Raw genomic sequence first — 16,745 nt, 5'->3', positions numbered from 1 at the left:
TGGTACTGTGTTCACTTCAGGTGAGCTTTGTTTAAAATGCTCCTCCAGGTTATTTTACTTTGCTTTATTTCAGTCTGATTGCTAATGGAGACATTATTAGTCCTGCAGTGCGCCTCCTCATTCCCAGGAAAACACTGAATCACTGGGATCATATTCTTGAAATGGTTACAGGAAAAGTTACCCTCAGGAGTGGAGCTGTTCACAGGTACAAGGAAGCTGAATATTTGCAAGATACATTTTATATGCCTAGAAATGTTTCTAAAACTCCATAGGTAGATATAATGGATCATTCCTATTCTGTGGGAAATTTCACTGTATGAAAATTAAGATATATCGAAAAGCCACAAAGTGGACATACGCTGACTCCAAATAACCTTCAGGTTTCATTTCAACTATTATTTAAAGAAAGAATAACCTAAATTTGCTTAAGCTGTTGAATGAATTAATATTTAATAATTAATTATTTATTAACAACCCTGTAATAATACAATACACTTGCCACTATTAATTAATTAATTATTAATTAATTAATTTATATTTAATTAATTAATAGTTGCTACTAATAATTAAATTACATGTAATGAAATAAGTGAGCATGGTAAAGTTGGTGAAGATGTTTGGAATGTGAGATATATGTGATGTGTGTTACTTTTTAGTTTTGATAGTTCTTTAAATTGATTGAGACAAGCAATTTCATGGAAGATATTATAGATTCTTTGGGATTTGTATACCTGGGCCAAGACTAGGATGTGCTTCATATTTGGCCCTCAGCCTCTTAATAAAAGCCAAAGCCCAATTTATAGTTGAGGTTTGCCAGTTTCAGTATCTCAGCTGGTCTGAGTTGTTGAGGTCTGAGGAGTAGGAGTTGACCTCTCAGATAGGTAGGTTTCAGTCCCTTAAGGCTTTTAAAATGTAAAATAAGTTACCTAAAATGGCACCTGGTAGTTGTTACAAGTTTTAGAGCAAAATTATAGATGTGAAGTCCGTGAGAAACACTGCAGTGTGTGTGGGCTGTCAAGGTGTGTAAGGAAATTACCAACATTCCAGTGTTGCCCCATGCAGAGCACATTACAGAAATCTCTTCATCAGGTGGGAAAGGACCTTTTGTGGAAAATCATTCTTCACAGCCTATGCAATGTCTGAGGCTAAGCTTGCAAAATCTTTCTCAAAACAGTGAAGATAAGATAATCTTTTAGTTCTTCTGCTTGCTTTCCTGTTTGATATGGGTGAGAGAAGATTAAGGTAATGCTGTTGAATATTAGCTCTCATCAAGTTTTTCCTCTCAGCCCTGCACTTCTTTGTTCCTATTACCTGCCTACTTAGGACTTTCACTTGCAGTAAAGTAAACCTGCATGTGTTGAAGCCTTCTGACTCTATTTCTCAGCTATTGTAATTCAGAAGTGAAAAAAGCAAGAAAAGACATTTGCAACATACCAATCCTTTCTGCTCTCAGGTTGTTTAGCAATTTAAAAATCTTTCACATTTTATTCTCATTACTTGGTGTCACTCTGGTGAAACTGAATGTTGCACATGAAAGCATTCAATATATAACTAAAATTCCTTTTGAGATGTTCCCTTCAGTGCTCATCTTTAATCCTTCAAAAGAAGGATAATGTACACAACATTTTAAATTATTTAAATTTTTCCCCTTGCTGGTTTTCTATTAACTCATTTTTCATTTTCTTTTCCCTAAAATATTAGAAATACATATTAAATCTGTTAGTAATGTGATTGTAGTTCTCTAATAAGTTACACATTACTTGCTGGGGTTTACTGAAACTAAGTTAGCATCAGGAGAGATCTGGTAAAACCACTGACACAAGGAAGATATAATTTCTCATTAAAGAAGGATAAGTGGACTTACAAGAACCTGCATTATGTGCATGGCAGCTTTTTCTTTTCCATGTTATTAAAAGACTTTAAAAGCTACCTAGTCATACAGTTCCACATGGGGCTTTTAAAAAAGAAATTATTGATTACCCTGATCAGAATAGGGATGCAAGCAAGAAATATGAGAGAGGAGATGATGGAAAAGCAGCTTTTCTGCTTCCCAGATTGTTGATGGGGAGGATGGCGTGCAGCAACCTGAAGGGGCAGGTACTGGGTACATCAGCAGCTGGGAATTTGGGGATATTGTCCGAGAAAGTGTGTTTGCTGTCTCCCTTTGTCAGCTTGTATGCTTGCTTTCTTTTGGCTGTCACTTTTTAGCTTGGGTTCAGGAGGGAAAATGGCAATCCACTGACATCTCAAAAGGCAAACCTAGGTCATCCTCAGAAGAAGTGACCACGAGGACATTTGTGTTACATAATAGAAGCCAGAGAGAACCCAGCTGGTCTGTGAATGGTTGTGGCAAAGTGAGTGGGTGAAAATTGTGGCTTCAAAATTCAGAAATTGTAAAAAAGTAGCTTCAGAAATTAGTGTCACAAAAATTTGTGTGTGCTTGTTAAGTCAGTTAGTTATTTGCTTGAAAATCCATTTTTTAAAAATGCATTTTTGATTTTACTTTCATCTTCAGAGATTGATTCTGTTTGATTTCACTGTTGTGGTTATTATTTCCAGGGTGAAAAATACAATTAAAGATTGCCAGGTAATCTGTAACTTTTTTTGAGTTATATTAAATAAACAACTTCTGTGCTTTAAATGTAACATTAAAGCACAAGCAAAATGGAAGATTAGGAACAAAAAACCCTCAGTTATTTTGTATGTTCCCCTCTATATCTGCAGCCCCATACAAATATATAAACAATTCTTAAGCTGTGGTACGCTTGATTTGCTGTTTTCTCCCCTGAGTTCCCAAAGCGAAGTGCAATCTAGCAGAACACAGTGAGATTAATTCAGAAATAGGCTTCCTGCTGATTTTCCGATAGCTTGTTTTATTTTCATTGTTTGTGTGTAACTGATGTTGATGCTGTGGTAGTGAAACATAAATTGCTCTTTGAATTGCTGGCATGCCCATAGATGTTAGCACTATGAAATAAATATGAGTAATACAGAGGAGCTGCTCCAGAGTTAGCATACCTCTTCTCAAGGAAGCATCAATGTGATCTAGATTTAAAATAGCTGCAATTTCACCTTCCAAAATTTTCAGTCTTTGTACTTAGAAGCACATTCCCATGTGGCAGGAGACAAAGGGAAAATTAGGGTACTTTCATGAGAGTAATACAAGAAAGACATAGACATGCTGGAACAAGTGCAGCAAAGGGCCACAGAGAGGAAGGGCTTGAAGATACTTGTCATGTGAGGAGAGCTGGGACTCTGCAGCCTGAGGAAAGAGAAGGCTCAGGGGGATCTTTTAAATACGTGTATATGCCTGGTGGGGATGAGTGAAGAAGACAGAGCTAGGCTCTTCTCAGTGGTGCGCAGTGATAGGACAAGCAGCAATGGGCACAAAATGAAATTTCACTTGAACGGAAGAAAAAAGAAGTTTACAGTGATGATCATCATATACTGGAACATGTTGCCCAGAGAGGCAGTGGAGTCTCCATCCGTGCAGGTGTTTAAAACATACCTAGAGACTGTCTTGAACAACCTAGTCTAGTTGCTCTTGCTCTGCAAGGCATGATAGGACTAGGTGGTCCCCAGAGATCTTGTTCAAGCTCAGATATTCTGTGATTCCTGGTTCAGTAAAGTGCATGATTTTCTTCTGTAATTATTCAAGGTTATGCCACCATACGTATCCATTTTAAAAGCTCCTTCTCTATTAAACTGAAAATTTTTGCACATTATAAGTCAAGGATGTATTCAAGGTAGTCTCTTGATATTCTCCCCCAAATGTTCATTGTATGGTTGTGTAAATATCTTTGTATCTCCTCACATTGTGTTGAAATTTATGACTATAAATTTGTACATAGTAGAGCTCCTGTAGAAAGCTTCTGGAAAGGCAGTTAAGATAGCCATTCAACATTCCTGCATGTAAGACTTAAATGAAAGTTGTTATTGTTGACTTTTAAATTAAATATAAATAGTGTTGAGTTTCAAACTATGCTTTGTAGGAAAGAACTAATTTATTATTGAATATTCCTCCTTACTTGCTCTTTTGACCATGCTAAAATAAAACCACAAACTTGACTTTTGAATCACAAAAGGAGGTAAATTCCCCCCACCAGTCCCTGATGCATTTCTTTCTTCTCAAAAAGAAGTCATTATGGTAAAAATCCACCTGGTGTAATAGACATAGTCATTATCAGTAGGTGCCAAAGATACATATCTTCTTGTTTTAAAGTACTGTATTTTAAAGTACTGTTATTCCCACCAGGTTCCAACCTTCTGATCTACACAATATAACAATATAAATGCAATATCATTGGCATGGTCTGTGTTAAGTGGACAGGGCTTTCAGTCATAAATACTCTGTTCTTCCTGGGTTACTGCATAGTTCCCTGAGCACAGATAGAAGGTAGAGCTTGGTAGGAGAGGAGGTCAGGAACTCATGGAATAGATTCCTTCCAAGCTAACAGGGAAAAGGTACTGAAGAACTTAAAAGTATAAAGTAACTTATTTCTTTCCAGAAATTATGAGAGTATTTAATCTATTACAGCACTTCATACTTAGTTTTAAATAAACTGTGATTTAAGTAGTTATTTTGCTGTTTTTCCTTGGTGGATTGTTTGTGTATTTGATTGTTTGTTTGGAGGTTTTAGTTTTTTGGGTTGGTTGGTTGGCTGATTGTATGGCTGGGTTTTTTAAAAAATGTAGTAGTTAGTGATCATTGTATGCTGTCCACTGTACTTTATTGGGTTTCATATATGGAAATTCAACATATATTTAGTGAGTTTAGATTACACAGATTTGAATGCTCTTAATGCACCTAACTGAATGTTAAGGTTTATTATAACAAGCATTTTTGTATTTTTCAGACTCTACACTGTGGATGGAAAACTTGTTCAGAATGGGTCAGACTTGGAGAATGGGCAAATTTATGTTGCGGTGGGTAGAGAAAAGTTTAAGAAATTGCCATATGGTGATCTGCTGTCCAAATCTACAACAAGGAGGCCACAGGGGTAAGTTCTAAAGGTGTGTGATACACTTCTGTGGTTGTGTATATCAATTTGTTTACAAAGTGCCACCAGTACAAAATTGTTTTCCAGGAATGATGCATGGGTTTGTATGGATGCAAAACTTCATTGGCAGCCTTCTGAGAAAGTTGAGATAAAAATAGCAAAAGCAGAAATGGAATTTCAGAAGACCAATTCATCTAATAAGTATTCCCTTGATCATGTATCACAAAAGTAGCATCAGAGAAAAATTAATCCAAGACAAAGTAATCCTACCTTTTTTCCTTGGGATACAAATATGTAGAGCTGAATGAGATTAGGTACAGCTACAGCAGTTTAGGTCTACTCTTTCTTAGTAACATTTTGTGAAATGTGTACTCCTTTAAGATTGTTTTATGCTTGGGTCTGTTTTTTGTAGGCTAGAACAATCACATAATAGAGTCCTAATCTGGGTGTCTGTAAGGAGAAACTTGTGCTTTTTGTACCTTTGGAAAACATGGAAATTTGGAACCATTTCATTGAAATAAATGGAAAGAAATGGAAATTGTAAGGAGTATTCACATAGTAATTCACTGGATACTGCTCTGCAAGTTTTTGGTATATAAAGTATGCATTGTGGGGTAATGCACTTGTTTGAATAAGTTAATGATCATGCACTTAAACATAGTTTAGTACACGGAATGAGTCATGGTTAATGAAAACAAGCAGTGAAAAAACAATTACCTCTGTTGCCATAGCTATCTTGGTGTTACCTGCCTTCATGATAGATACATAGTGTCTGTGCCAGTGACAGTGTACACAATTCTAAGATATGGCTTATTTCTGCAGTTCCAAAACCTCTGTACAACCTCCGACTGTGGGATCTCAAAAGTCTAAAGGCAGTGTAAGTATCAAATTTCTAATTCAGCTAAATTCTGGCAGAGGGAAAGTCCATGTCCTTTGGGTTCTTCTGAAGGGAAAAAAATCCACAGACACGTGGTGGCATGCTTATTAAAGTTTGATGAATCTGTAGCTATTTACAGTGTCAGAATTAGACAGAAGAAATCTGAGAATATGTTGTTGTGATAAAGGCTGCTTTTTCTTGGGGTTTTTTTTGTTTTTGTTTTTGTTTTTTGTTGTTTTTTTTTTTTTTTGTAAAAGCTTTGATACCAAAGATCAGTTGCTGGCTTGAGGTCTTTTCTATAAATCTGATCATATATATTTGTGTATTTATTTATTTATTTATTCAAATTATACACCTAAAGGAAAAACACGGAACCTTTTACAAAATATTTTGCAGAAAATTGTGTTTCTGAATGCTGAGTCAGAAAAAGGCTCTAAACCAGTTTGCAGTCTGATATGTTTAATTCTAGGTAACCACTACATACAGAGCTTGATCCTTCATTGCTTTGTATCCTGTATAGCTATTTATATGTGTACAAAATAAGTCATGGAACCATTAAGGTTGGAAAAGACCCCCAAGGTCATCAAGTTCAATCTCTGACCTTCCACCATTGTGTCAAGTAAACCACAGCACAAAGTGCCACATCCAGTTGTTTCTTAAACACTTCCAGGAATGGTGACTCTACCACTTCTCTGGGCAGCCTGTTCCAATGCTTAATCACTGTTTCAGTGGAGGAATTCTTCCTCATGTCCAACCTGAACTGCCCTGGCATAGCTTGAGACCCTTTCCTCTTGTCCTATAGCTTGTTGACTGAGAGAAGAGCCTAACCCCACCTTGCCACAAGAAGAGTCCTCTGTGGAATTAATTTTAGTTTAAAAACGTAATATAAGTATCTGTTTCACCTGTTCTCCACAAGTGCAGTTTACTGTTTAAGTGCAAGACAGCAGGGAATTAGCCTCTCAGTCTGTCATTATAAATTGTGGTAGTTGATCATGTCCATTCACTGTTTACAAAACAAACCAAAAAAAGCCTCTGGAGCCACTAAAAAGAAGTAAGCAATAAAATATATAAGTTTCTGTTCTATTCTATTGAATGTGTTACTGCCCCATGAATACCGTCATTCTCCTCCAGCTTCTCTTGACACTTAGAATAATGTCAGGGTCTCCTTTACACAGACAGGGATTTATTAACAAGTCATATTAATGTGTTATATCTTATATGTCCACACATATGGATGAGAGATAGCGGCATATAATATGCATGCATGCATGGATTCATCTAGCTATTCTTTTCATTAAATTAAACATTATTTTCTTGTTATGAAGATGTGATTTTTCTCCTGGAAGCTGTTGAGGATTTAATTGGTCACATCATACAGTAAATTGATAAGATATTTGTACTTTCCTGGATAATTTAAGGTATCACTTAAATGTACTAATTGTAAATTATCATGCTTCTTTAACACCTAATACCAGTCCTTAATGAAATTTTAAAAATAAGCTTTTTAATTTGCATCACTGATAATTACATCCTCTTCTTTTCAGGGAAATGATGGGCAATCTAAATCTACCATTGGATCCAGTGACCAGGGAGAAAACAGTTCCTCACCTCAGCTTCCCAAAAGGAAAGACAAAAAAACCCAGAAGCCAGAGAATTCTGTGTCCGGACAACACTTTTCTAACCACTCTACAAAAGTAAAACAGACAGTAAAAGCTTCCACAGGAGTCCTTCAAGATAATGGTCAGTACTAAGATAAATGCTATTGTAGCATAGCGACTTTTGGTCTTCAGTTAAACCTGTGAAATAGTAGAATAACATGCTTGAAGAGCTTTTGAATTGTCCATTTATTCTGGCTGACTGGAATTGCCAAAGTTCTTTTTGCTTAGGAAATGCACCTGTGTGTAGCCACTCCATTCCTGGGTTCGTTTACAGAGCACAAGAGGTGGAGTATGATTTTTAGTATACCTTGGAAGTTGGGCTTATATCGTTCTATCTTATGCTTTTGGTAAAGGAAAATAAAAAATATATTTTGACCATTTTCCCATTGTTCTACCCTGCAAAAAAGTCAAGAAAAGGAGCTGGTGTTCTCAAAGGACCTCTCGCTGTCCCTGAGGATCCCTGATTACTTGCTTGACTGTGTAACAAAACAACCAGACCCTGGGGGAAGAGCACAGACAGAAACTCCAGTTAGCTGGTAGCTGCTGAGACTAATCCTACAGCAGAGTGTGGGAGGCCCTTTCAGAATTTGCCCCTCTCTGTGTTGTGACAGCAGTGGCAGCAGTTTGCCAATTTAGACATAAACATCCGCTTTGAGAAACTGTTTTTCTTATCTTATAGTGTGATATTCCCTTTCCCTCCATTTTTTTAAAGAGCTAGGATATATATATATATATATATATGTATGTATGTATGTATGTATAGACATATTTGATAGACATATGTAGGGAAAAAATTATCTCCGTATGTAATGCTGTTGCTGCTCCACCTGCTGACAGAATTAGTTGGAAAGCCACTAAGTTTATTGAATACTTGACTGCTTTCTTCTCCCTTCAGCTTTTCCATGCTTTGTGAGTCTTGTGTAACTAGGAGAAGCTGTTCAAGGCAGCTGATTGTCTAGCCTGAGCTCAAGTGTGTTTTCTGAGAAGCTCTTGGTTCTTTCTGTGATCCTCTATTTTCCTCCATATATAAAAACCTGTTAGTAAAAGTGGGAATGGGCAGTTGTAGCCAGGTGAGGTTCAATCTCTTCTTCCAGGCAAGAAGTAACAGAAATGGCCTCAAGTTGCACCAGCAGAGGCGTAGATTGGATAGCAGGAAAAATGTCTTCACGGAAAGGGTTGTAAAACATTGAGCCTGCTGTCCAGGGAGGTGGTGGAATCACTGTCCCTGGAAATATTCAAGAAAGCATGGATATGGCACTTGAGGACAAGGTTTAATGGTGAACATGGTGGTAGTGCTGGGTTGATGGTTAGACTTGATGATCTTAAAGGTCTTTTCCAACCTTAACTATTCTATGATTCTAACTCTTGAGAAATTAAATTCTTTTGACTCACTTCTGACTCAGTCACTCAGTGGAGTGTGGGAGCCCCACTGTAGTCAGAACTTCAGTAGCTTGTAGTGCAGTAGTTAAAAGAAAAGGCACTCCAAGGACTCCAAATGGTCACATGCTGCAAAGCTGTTGTCTTTTGTGCATTCTATTCAGGTCACACCTCAAGATGGAGTGACCTGAAGCACAGGCCAGGCAGACTGTAGGAGCTGTGAGCTGTGTTGCTGTGTCCTCTTACCCAGCCAACCCTCATTGACAAAGACAGACCTTGACAGAAAGCCAGCATTCCAGAGGTCCACATTATACCATGGCCCTTGTCATTTATCTATGTCATATAATACAGAGTGTAACCTTTTAACCCATCCAGATGCATGAGGTGTAAAGTAGCTTTTCAGCAAACCATCAGCACATTTCACCATCCTATTTGCTTGGGCATAATAAGGGTAATAATTTCATAATAATATGAAAAACGCCTTTGATACCCTCCTTTCTGTCCCAGTGCTGTACCATCACACTGGTCAAGAGTGATCAATTGTCACTTTGCGTGTAATCTGGAACAGGAAGACTGGAAAAGCAGTTATAGAGCCCTGAAAACAGTAGCTTTGGCATTAGCATACTTGCTTTTAGTGACAGCTAGCAGTCCAACTACCACTTCCATTCCTGTCGGTACATGCTTAAAACCATTAGATATTGAATAAATCTTCTCATTCTTTTAAGAAAACTTGGTCTTTTTGTGGGCCTGAACGACCAAATATTCCCATCAGGCAATTGCCAAACTTCTCCTTTAAAGACAGTGTATCCTAAAGTATTTCTTCATGCTCTGTGATTGCAAGGGTGTATGAGGTCCATTGTCTTTCCCCAGGTAAATATAAACAGACTTTGGCAGTATAACATAAATTACTTTGCCCATTAAATTCTGGTGTGTAGGCCCTATTTCTTTTAAAACCTGTATCTAATTTCTCAGCATCCATTGGGGTGTTTAGTGAAATTTGAGCTCCTTAATCAATCATATATTTCAAAGGATGTTTTCTAGGTCCTACTGGTAAGTAAATATGTCCTTGTCAGCCCACTGATAGATCATAATGCACCAGGTGATAAAGCCTAAAGTTCTCCCAGCACTTAGTGAGGTTTTTTCTTTTGTTTCTCTTCCTCTCCTGAAAGGATTACAGTATGTTTTTTCTGTGAAAGCTTTTTGTTTTTCACATTTCCCCTTTGCACTGTTTTCACTAAGTGTGCTCTTATCGTTGCCTGAGAGCTGCATAAGGAGTTAAAGCTACCGGCATCCTCCACAGCTCATTTTACTCCAGGGGTGTTTTGATCTTTCTTTTAGCTCGGGCAGGGCATGTTTAAAAGTCCTCACTTGGCACTCAGGAAGTCTCTGCACTTCAATTTTTAGGCCTCTCTCAAAGGCCTGAGTTTGTTCTCCAGGATGGGTTTCCCAGCCCATTTCCCTTGCATGTTTTACTGTCATGGAAGAGTCTTGCCCAAGGGGATAGATCATCTGGAGGATCTTGTAACACTTCATTATGCATTACATCTCTTCTCATTTCTCATGTCTTGTCACCCAAGGGGCTTCTTTCAATAAGGGTCTTAATATGTTAGAATTGACTTCTGGGGATATTGGGATATATCCATTTAAGTGTCCATACATTGCCTTGTAACAGTGATGAATATTTCATGAGATGACCACATGGGTATGGAAGCTGGTCCTGCTCTTCCCATAACCTCTGCTCCCCCTGCCCAATAGGCAACCCTGCTGATTATTGAATGGGGCTGATTGATAGGCTCAGGTCCTACGTTTAGTAAGACTCCTGGCCCCCAATATCCATCAGCTTCACTTCATCCAGCAGTATTCTACCTTCTCCTAGAGACTCACTCTCAACAAATGCTCAGTGTCTGACTCCCCTGGTTTTCATCCATGTTTTTCCTGTATGTTTGCCATTTGCAGGCCATTCCAGGGAGTAGTTTTGACCATAGTTTTTTCTGACCTCCTTGAGGTCCTTTGAACACTTCAGTCTTAATTATGAGTATCATTTTTAATTCTAGAACCAATTCCTTTCTAGAAGAGGAGCTAGAGGTTCAGTCATTTCATTGGAGTCCCATTCTCCCTCGTCAGCATTTTCATCAGGGTTTTCCCAAATGCCATCATTTCAATCCCCAGGTGATACTATTAATTTTTGGATTTTTCTTACAGCTGGGGGAGTTTTAATGTCAACTCTAATTTTTTATCCCCGAGGTTTTTTGCTTTGGATTCTTTGTTTTACCTGGTCATTTTGATATCATAAAGACAATTTTTCTTTCCTTTATTTACTATCTCACAGGCTTAGTTTATTTCATAATTTGTTCTCTTTATTGCTGTGCAGCCTTTAAGCATAATCTGCACAACTGTAGTGTGCTTAGTATTAAAATGATGGAAGTGTGCTGAGAATGCAACAGAGCAAAGAATATTGTTTTTTTTTAAAATTTTAAGCATTCATTACAAGTTAACGTGAATGCTGTACTACAACTGTGGAACGAGAATCTTTAATTTAGTTAAAATGAGAGAAAGCCAACAGGAAGGAAAGCCAACAGGCAAGCTGGACAAATCTTGTTAAAAACCAAAGAGCTGTTTAATTTTTAACCAAAAAACCCCTCCACTGAAATTAATGTGTAAAGATAGTGGGCCTCTGGGTTTCAGAATACAAATAGGTGGGTATAGCTTTCTCTGGCAACGAGACATGCTGTGTGCATACTTGTGCTTATCCTGTGCCTGTATGCTTTGTTTACATGTCTGCTGAGGACCTGGCATGCTTCCCTTTGGGTTTGGAAGGAACTTAGGCTCCTGGGACAGTATGTGGGGATCCAAAGGACAGGCAAAGGGTACATCCCCTTTTCTGGGGGCACTGCTTTGCCTGTTGTTTTCAGTACTTCTTCATACACTGAAGACCTGCATTAAGATCCAGTCCAACTTGCAAGGGCAGAATACAGGCTGTGCAAGGTCTTTCCCTCCTCCTAATGTGTGTGCTTTTCATGCTCTGAAAAGTCACCCTGTCAGCAGAGAGTGTCCCTTGCTCTGTCCTGGTTTGTCACCTTTTCTCTGGGTGAGAAGCACCCCTGCAGTGGTTGTGTAAACTAATAGGGCTGCTGATGACAATACCTTAAAAGTTGGTAATCAGGTTGGTTTATTCTCTCAGCTGACAGTGAAATTAGAAATCTAGTTTAGACTGGGTGCTGGAGTATTGGATGTATGAAGTTGGTATATGATTGCTGCCTTGGTGCCTTGAATGGTGACATCTTTCAGGTTCATTTTAGAGTGGGGAATATTATTCTGAAATAAGTAAATCTTCAAGGAAAGCTAGAAACCAGCTCCAGGAACACAGTGATAATGGTAGCTCTCAAGTACTGTTCTGATCAGTCAGTATAGCTCCACTGTCTATTCTGAAGGCTCATTGCAGTTCCTAAACTGGCTTTGAAGTTTTACTCCAAAACAGTCTTTCACATTCAAAGGCTTCGTATTGAGTAAGGGAAACATTTATCCCTATCTTACGAATTTTATTTAATTTTAATTTTATTTTTTCCTGATGGACAATGAAAAAGACTTGGCATTTTAGCTGACTGCATTTGGCTGTCACTGATAAGTAATTAATTAATTTTAATCTGAAACCAATAAACTGCACAGTGCATTTACACATGCATATTTTGGGGTGTATGCAAATATATAAAAAGAAAATATTCATAGTACAAATATATCCTATATTCTTTGCTGTCCTTTTCCCTGCCAATTTAGCACTGTATGGAATCTTCTCTTGCATGCTAGACTGTTTGAAAGTGATTGTTTTCTGGGTCTTAACATCTGAAGAATTATGCATGTAGTGTATTTAAAGCGTAACCTAATCTTCCAACTGAATTTAGTTGGGCTAGCTGTGTATTTACTTTGAATTTATTTTATTAGTACGCTGAGAGTTTCACCAGCATGCCATTTATATTACAATGGATCCATGTCATAATCCTCTTAAATCAAGATGATTAAAGAATTTCTTAGACCTGAAAGCTCTTTGTGCAAGATTTAAATTCACCACTTCTCAGGGAAAATCCAGTAGATTATGAGCTGATGTTTTGGTGTTTGTAACCTATAAGGCACACTATTAATGTTATAATTGGGCTTCCACTGCACTCATAGAAGCCTTAATAACATTGAATATACTGTATGCAACAGTAATTGCAACTGGAAATGTGAAGTTTAAAGCTTAGACTTGTGCATCTGGTTCAGCAGAATTTGAGTTTATGAAAGTGACACCAAAGATACATTTAATTAGCAGCAGCTTGGTTTGAAGTTTAAAAAAGAAAAAAAGACAGCAAACCACCAAAAAAACCCCTCACCCTATTATTTTTTTGGTTTGTGCCACATCCTGGAAAGAGTATATGTAGGAAATTGATCAGGAAATTAGCAAACTCGGAAGTGTAGCAGAAAATTCTTGTGGGGGTTAAGAATTCTTAAATTCTTAACTCTCATTTAAAGCCTATTCCATTCAAATACAGTAGTATAATTGTGGTCACATGGCTGGCAAAGTAACTCTCTAAATAAACTATAAAAGAAGTTCTAGAGTTAATGGACTGTGAAGTTTTGAGTTTTTGCTGTGATTTGGAGAACTCACAGAGTGGAGATGGGCTGAACCACTCCACAGTTTTTCAGATCTATTTTTGGGTGTTATGAGGTCTTAGAAGTCAGTAGTCATTTCAATTTCCTTTTTCTTATGATGCCTTGGGAAGGCTGACCTGAAACAGAGACTGGACAAAGCTATAGAATAAAGTAGGTATTTATTGAAAGGCCTCCAGGATCCACCTTGGGCAGGACGGGAGGCTGACCAGAGCTATACCCAGGGTGGACAAAGAATGATAACAAAATGCTGACCGGTCACAAGATCTTACATTTTTATAAGTTTTGGTCCATTTGCATATTGGGGTTTAATTGTCCAATTGCAGCTTCAGGCTGTGAAGTCTCATCCTTCTTGTTCCTTCCTTCAGTCCACCGTTGTTTGGGCTTTGGGGCCCAAAAGTTGTCCATGGTCTTCTGCAGGAAAAGGATTTGTTTTGCCTACCTGCTCTGTGAAGAGAACTTACCAGCACTTAATATGAGGCTCAGAACTACCCCTAGGCAACACAGAATCTGAAAACATGAAAGCTAAAGCTTAAGGCGTTTTATACTGCATAAAAAAAGGAAGAAAAAGGCCAGCCCTTATTTATAAGGAAAGCTGCACAGAACCCCAGGTATTGTTGTCCTGCTCTGAATTGGTTTCAGTAAAATTATGAACTTGCCAAAGAGTACAAACCTGAGCTGCTAAATATCCTCTCTGCAGTGTGACCTAAAACGGTTATCTATGTTTCTGTGCTGACAACTTTTAAAATTAAAAACCTATCTGCCATTAAAACACAGACCATATCACTTCTGTATTGTCAAAGCAGATAAAAAGGCTGCTGAAGAGAGAGCGTCTCGTTTGCAGAGATTTTACAAGACCTGTTGGCTTATTCCTTGCACAGTAGGAGACATATCTGTGGCAAGAAATGATAACCCTTTTTGCTGTAGGTGTGTACTGTTACAGAGCTGAATCATGGTAACCAGAGTGTTCTAATGCCAGTGGGGAGCTAAGATGATGATAAACTTTGCAGCCACTTTATTCAAATACACAGTGAGTTTCTTTGGGTTTGCTTTTAGGGAAGCGAATACTTTGCAAAATGTTAAATGGGAAAATACATACTTACCAGCAGGAAAGCATGCTGCTTAATTCCTAGCAAGAGGGTGTAAAAGTGTATTGATGCTCAGTTTGGAATGATGGGACCAGGGCACACATTTCAGGGCTTCTGCATTCGTTTTGTGACAGTTTAGACCCTAGCACACGACTACTCAAGGGAAGGCCAAGTTATGCAACAGGCATGGAATTAAAAAAGGATGTGGCTGAATGAGAACTGCTTTCTTAATTTCAAAATGTGAAGGGCATTAATGTTCTGTCATTTAAATCAGTTAATTAATTAGATGCTTAGAAACATGGCAATAAATGAGATGAAGGACCAAAACAGGGAGAGGGAAGACAAACTCCTTGTATTATGACAGTCTTATATTTTTGTAGCTGTTGATGTATAAAGATGAATGAGCTATTGCAGCTTTTCCTTTGCTCCTGCATTACCATATTTCCTGTCAGTAAGGGAGAGTGCTGCATACAAGGGAAACCTCTAGAAGCACGTTTTGCAGTTTCTGTTAGGGTAATCAGATGTCCTCATTCTCTAATAGCATCAAATGGCATTATGAATTTGAAATTTTTGAAAGAGAGGAAGCAATTACTTAAAAGCTTGAGGCTGCCATAGTATCAAAGGAAGAAAAATCTGTATTTTTTTTTTTAAATATTTGTCTTGGTTTGAAAGACATATCTGCTAGGAAGGGGCAGGACCTCCCTAGAGATGGAGAATTCAAATCCCCTCCCTCCAAATTATTCCGATTAAAAAAATTAAAGGAGCTTTCAGGAAGAGGTGTGGGGTAGGAATAACAGTTCTTTACTAGTATATATGACAAAACGACAAACAAACAACAACTACAGCATCAATAATAAACAGAACCAAGAACCTTGAGGGCTTTCTTTTACAAAAGCCCAGAGCAGTTTGATCTCAGTGCCCCTGCAGGGCTCTGAGAGGCTGAACTGGAAGGAAGGAATGTCCCGGGCTGGTGGATGAGATGAGGAGCTCTGCGCTGGCAGCTGGAGCAGCAGGGGTGTCCCGGCAGGGCTGGGCAGTGCAGGGCTACAGAGTAGCAGGGGAACCTCAAAGCTCCGAAGAAGCAGCGGCGGTGGGGGGAGGCTGGAGAAAGCGAGTTCAGGATTCCCGGGTACACAGCAGATGACTGTAGATTTCCCAGGACGAGACAGAGGCAGAGGGCAGCCTGACCGTCCTCCTCGGCTCTGAAAGCAAGAGTGCCTCCCCCTTCCCCAGATCTGTCTTTTTGCCTTTCCCAAAGCTCATCATCTCTCCCCTCTGAGGGACACTCCCAGGGACTCAAAAACAATAGGTGTAGCCTCGTGCTGCCATATCCCTCAAGTACTCCTTTTGTTCTGACTAAGTAGTCATTAAGGCTTCTTGGAAACTTATGGGAAGAAATTCTGTAAGAAGAAAAAAACCCAAATCTAACCCCCAACAATATTCTCAACAGTTTTGTATGTCTATTTCTAGCAGGTTCTTTTCAATTCCATTGCTTTTTGATGACAGGAGTCATAGGCATGAACACACATGCAAAACTATCACGAAGGCAGTGGCTTTGTGTTGGAAATGGGCCTTGTACAACAGTGATACTTTTAAATTAAATAAACCCCAACACACACACAAAATGAGAGAATAAAATTATGTCGTATGCAGGCATAAACAGATGTCCTTTTTCCTCATAGCAAACCATTCAATTTTATGAGCCACTTTTTTCTCTTTTTTTTATATTTTGTTTTTAATTTTACTTACTGTTTTTATGAGGCAGCCTCTGTTGTAAGTCACATTAATTTTTTTTTATTGTCACATTAACTTCCTTCCTTATGTATGGGGCTTGCAGTTAGTGAATGCCTCAGATTTGCACAAAATATTCAAGGCAGACTATTTTTACAATGACTTGTAGAATTTCTACTACTAAACCTCAATCAGTTGAAAATTTGAAATGCATTAATATCTCTATAATTTTTTAATTTTTGCTGCAATAAATGTTTTACAGTTAATGATATTTAGGAAAGGAGCTTATATAAAAACCATTTATTGCTGTGCTTAATTATTTAAAAAGTACAGATTCCTTATGAGTTAATTTAATATATAACTTAATTAG

At 38.1% G+C, this 16,745-nt stretch overlaps 1 protein-coding gene across 2 annotated transcripts in view; it reads left to right on the top strand.

Annotated features, from left to right (window-relative positions):
* Positions 1 to 16,745, top strand: part of DCDC2 (doublecortin domain containing 2) — a 59,061-nt gene that overhangs the window by 18,373 nt on the left and 23,943 nt on the right. Inside the window, exons 4-7 of one of the 2 annotated variants that reach the window (XM_063403708.1) lie at positions 74 to 205; positions 4,857 to 5,000; positions 5,823 to 5,877; positions 7,422 to 7,617. In XM_063403708.1, coding sequence (XP_063259778.1) covers positions 74 to 205; positions 4,857 to 5,000; positions 5,823 to 5,877; positions 7,422 to 7,617 — 527 coding nt within the window. The remainder of the gene's footprint in view (positions 1 to 73; positions 206 to 4,856; positions 5,001 to 5,822; positions 5,878 to 7,421; positions 7,618 to 16,745) is intronic. The other variant, XM_063403717.1, reaches the window with a different exon arrangement.

The sequence above is a fragment of the Prinia subflava genome, chromosome 1 (assembly GCF_021018805.1).
Source record: "Prinia subflava isolate CZ2003 ecotype Zambia chromosome 1, Cam_Psub_1.2, whole genome shotgun sequence".
Taxonomy (NCBI): domain Eukaryota; kingdom Metazoa; phylum Chordata; class Aves; order Passeriformes; family Cisticolidae; genus Prinia; species Prinia subflava.
The sequence above is the reverse complement of the archived record's forward strand: the minus strand, read 5'-3'. Positions and strand labels throughout refer to the sequence as shown.